The sequence below is a fragment of the Notothenia rossii genome (genome assembly GCF_949606895.1).
Source record: "Notothenia rossii genome assembly, chromosome: 4".
Lineage (NCBI taxonomy): Eukaryota > Metazoa > Chordata > Actinopteri > Perciformes > Nototheniidae > Notothenia > Notothenia rossii.
Genome location: NC_136902.1, coordinates 93235873 through 93239792, shown reverse-complemented (window position 1 = coordinate 93239792; position 3920 = coordinate 93235873). Strand labels below are relative to the sequence as shown.

The window sequence follows — 3920 nt, the reverse complement described above, 5'->3', positions numbered from 1 at the left end:
TTATACCTGCGATATGGATTAAATCTGTTGGGTGTATGAAGCATGTGGAAACGAGAAAAAACGTGAATTGGTGCGGAACCGTAAACACAACAGGAAGTCAGATATTTAGAATTTTCCCAACAACACTCACCTCCCATAGATTTCCATCTGATCATCTTTTCAGAGCATTGGTGCTTTAGTGCTTTCAGAGAAACTATGAAACTTTGTTCATTGTTATTGTATTATTGGAAAAACGACGAAACGAACAAACACGATATTCTTACGAGGACATTGGACATTATTTACCTGGGTAAAATTCACTTCTGGTGCCACAGCGGCAGTTTAGTTCAAGTTACGTTTTCTACTTTAATTCTCTGATTAGCCGTTACAGACAGTATGATCCGTATTATTGAAGGATATTTCGTAATCAGCTGTATTATACCCAGAGAGGGCAAAAGTACAAACATCCTTTACTCAAGTAGAAGTACAGATCCTCGTGTTTAAAAATACTCTGGTAAAAGTAGAAGTACTGACTAAACTTCTTTACTCAAGTAAAAGTAAATAAGTATGAAGTATACCCTCATGACAAGTTGCTCTCATGTCTCCTCAGGAACTTTCTAAGCACTTTGATAAGAGCGATCCGGGGTATGAGGTCATTGAAGACGCCATCATCACCATGACGGCGGTCGCCTGGTACATCAACGACATGAAGAGGAAGCAGGAGCACGCAGTCCGACTGCAGGTGAGAGAGTAAAGTACAAGATGAGATTTAATACCTGAAAACAACCTCTGTGATCGTTGGAAGGGAATCGTTTTTTCATTTACATGACTAGATGTTGGGCAATTACATTAATCTGGTTATTTGACAAGTAGGTTTTCACTTTGAGGGCATTGGTGTGTAACTAAATAGACATGAATATAGAAAAAGAACAATTGAAAGTTGGCAGGAATGTTCAAAATATATTCTAGGAAGTGCAGAAGTTCACATTATTAAGAATAAAATAGTATGCAACACACAGATACAATTCTATCAACAATTTTCCAAAGACACACAGTGGTTACTTTTCACTCTTTTGCAAAAAATAATATATATATATAATATATAATATAAATAATATTTAATATATGATATTATATATTTGTTTAGCATTGGCTAGCTACACTTTAAAACATAATATAATCTCAATATTCTTTGTATTTGTATTATATAAATAATTGTTATCACTCTCACAAATAGAATCTTTAGAGGACCTCGAATGGTACCCTGAGGAACGCCTAAAAACGTTTTTAAGGGATATTTTCTCGAAAGATAAATATATGACTTTAAAGCTGATAAAAAGTCAATTTTAACTTTATTATGCAAGCATGGATTGGTATACTTGCAGTATTTAGAGTATTACCTGCAGTGACAGGAGGTATTGGAAATATTAATGTAGTATATATTTGTAGTATTACCGGCAGTAACAGTTTGAAGTATTAATCGTGAATGTGATATTGTGTCAAAGTCTTAATATCTAACTGTGTCAGTGCAGTAGTTTATTCTCCTTCCTTCATGCAGTGTTATAGTTTGGTATCGTCAAGTCGGCAGTATACTATCAAGATGCAAAGTTATTTATTTTAATACATTTTCAAGTTTACCCTTCCTTCTGTGACCACATCTTCTTCACTAAAGGTTTAAACTAGTGGATCATGAGTCATAAAGAAATCTCTGTGCAGACGAAGTGGCCTCAGAACGTTTGACTGTTCAGGTGTTAACAGACAGCTGGAGGTCAGCCGGCGACCTCTAGGGGTCAAACTGTGTCACCGCTGCATTCCTACACTTCCCGACACATGTTCACACCATGACTTACACAGGGACATGATATCAACTTGTTCCGTGTGTGTGTGTGTGTGTGTGTGTGTGTGTGTGTGTGTGTGTGTGTGTGTGTGTGTGTGTGTGTGTGTGTGTGTGTGTGTGTGTGTGTGTGTGCGTGCGTGCGTGCGTGCGTGCGTGCGTGCGTGCGTGCGTGCGTGCGTGCGTGCGTGCGTGCGTGCGTGTGTGTGTGTGCATCCTCTTGCGGCTGAGTTTTGACACTCCTCCTGTCATTTCGGTTTTAGTTTTAGTTCTTTAACTTCTCTTTAATAGTTTTTCCTTTTCTTTTTTTTTACTTTTGTACATTTTAATTTAAGCTTTCTTGTATTTCCATGTAAAGGCTTTTTATATGTCCTGTCAGGATGTGTTAAGTGTTTTAATTTACACTTTTTATTAACAGATTTTCCGCATCCAAACGGAGCTCTGTTGTTTGCTAGACCTGTCAAAACTTGAGCTTATATCCCTAACCTTTTCCAAACTAATATTGCTGATTGTTAGCTGCGTAAATAATGTAAACTAAACTAACTTAAACATATAAAAACATCAGACTAAGGCCAGGAGACAGAAAGTGTTTACCTTTTCATAACATTGGTACCAATTGTAATGCTGTGTCTTTGCTTATAGAGCATCGGTTTTAAAAGGTCTTCTCAGTGTCATTTAAGTTTCTCCACGGCTACATTATAATGCAGATTTGTGTCCAGCTCTTTTGCCCTAGAGATGCTCAAGCAAATATTAGCCCCATTTCAAAAGCCAGGAGGAAATTAACTTTGTTTGCTTGAGACACATTTGTCTTATTTGTCTGTTTTAGCATCAACCTTTTGTGAGGCAGAGCTCTTATTTTAGCTAAACTGTGTCAAATGTTAAGCTTATGTCAATTAACGTTTTGCAAACCCCCTGAATAACCAGACCCGGCGTCATGGACGGGCCCCATGGCCATCCAGGATTTGGGCCCGCAGTTTTAATCAGGGCTGAATACAACATTTTAATTGTTTTATTATTATGTTTATGGTTGTTATTTGTCTGTCCTAATATTTATTTTTGTTTTAAACTATGTTGAAAGATTAGTTTAATATCATTTTTTTATTTGGCCATGAAATTCTTAATGAAAGTCTGCGCGCGAGACTGGTTTTTCGCTGGGTTGAGTCGTGTGGGTGTTTGAGTGGGATGCGGCACAGCAGCCTGTCAGTTTACTCTTGCTAGGTTAGTTTGGCAATTATCATTTATATTTATCTGCAACAATGGATATCAGGAAGTGGTTCATGAAAAGAATATGGCAACTCAGCGCCAGATGCAGGCACATTAGTTACGTTACCAACGAGCCAGCAAGCCAGCCAGGGACAAGGGAGGCTGGCAATCAATTATATTTTGAAGAGAAATTGACTCTCAAGCCGGCTCTCTCACAAACTGCTCTGTGCGCAAGCAGACCGCTGCACACGCTCTCTGCCTCGCTCAATCTCTCTCTCTCTCTCTCTCTTTCTCTCCATCGCTCAACCTCACTCCACCCTGTGTGTGCTCCTCAAGTCCCCCCCCCCCCGTTGACAATTCAGATTTCCCGGGAAATGTAAGTTTCGGGGTGGGCCTGCCCTGGTAAATCAAATGCCCGCCCAGAGACGTATGTCTGCCACCGGCTCTGTGAATAACTAATATTTATAATGCTAAACATGATTGTTAGCCACATAAATATATTTTTGTTACGCCCATTTAGAAGACAGGAAGAGTTTACCTTCTTTATGATATGTAATGCTCTATCTCCACTTGTAGAGCATCTGTTAAATAACTTTTTTAAGAGACTTCTCTCCTGCAGCTGGTTGGCTCGGGGTCAAAGGTCGCGTCCACAGCTGGCCGCTGCCTGTGGCTCCGCAGAGGAATCATTTACAGTTAACAGTTGTGACTATTTTGTGGAAACGCAGAGTCATCCGGGTCGTAGTTTAGGAATAGTTTAGAAGCTGACCTGAGTTTGATTAGGGTGACCTTTAACCCCAGACGCAGGAAAATGCTCAGGTGTTGACCTTTGACCTCCCAGCAGCTGGACGAGGTGAATCGTTCACACAGATGGACGAGGTTTACATAGTTTACAGAGGTTTTTACG

General features: G+C 39.5%; 1 protein-coding gene across 1 annotated transcript in view; it reads left to right on the top strand.

The window, feature by feature from the left end:
• The first annotated feature begins 414 nt into the window (after nt 1-414).
• Nucleotides 415-3920, top strand: part of plekhg2 (pleckstrin homology domain containing, family G (with RhoGef domain) member 2) — a 15923-nt gene continuing 12417 nt past the window's right edge. The window contains exon 1 of the mRNA XM_079675946.1: nt 415-721. Coding sequence (XP_079532072.1) covers nt 578-721 — 144 coding nt within the window. The 5' untranslated portion in view covers nt 415-577. The remainder of the gene's footprint in view (nt 722-3920) is intronic.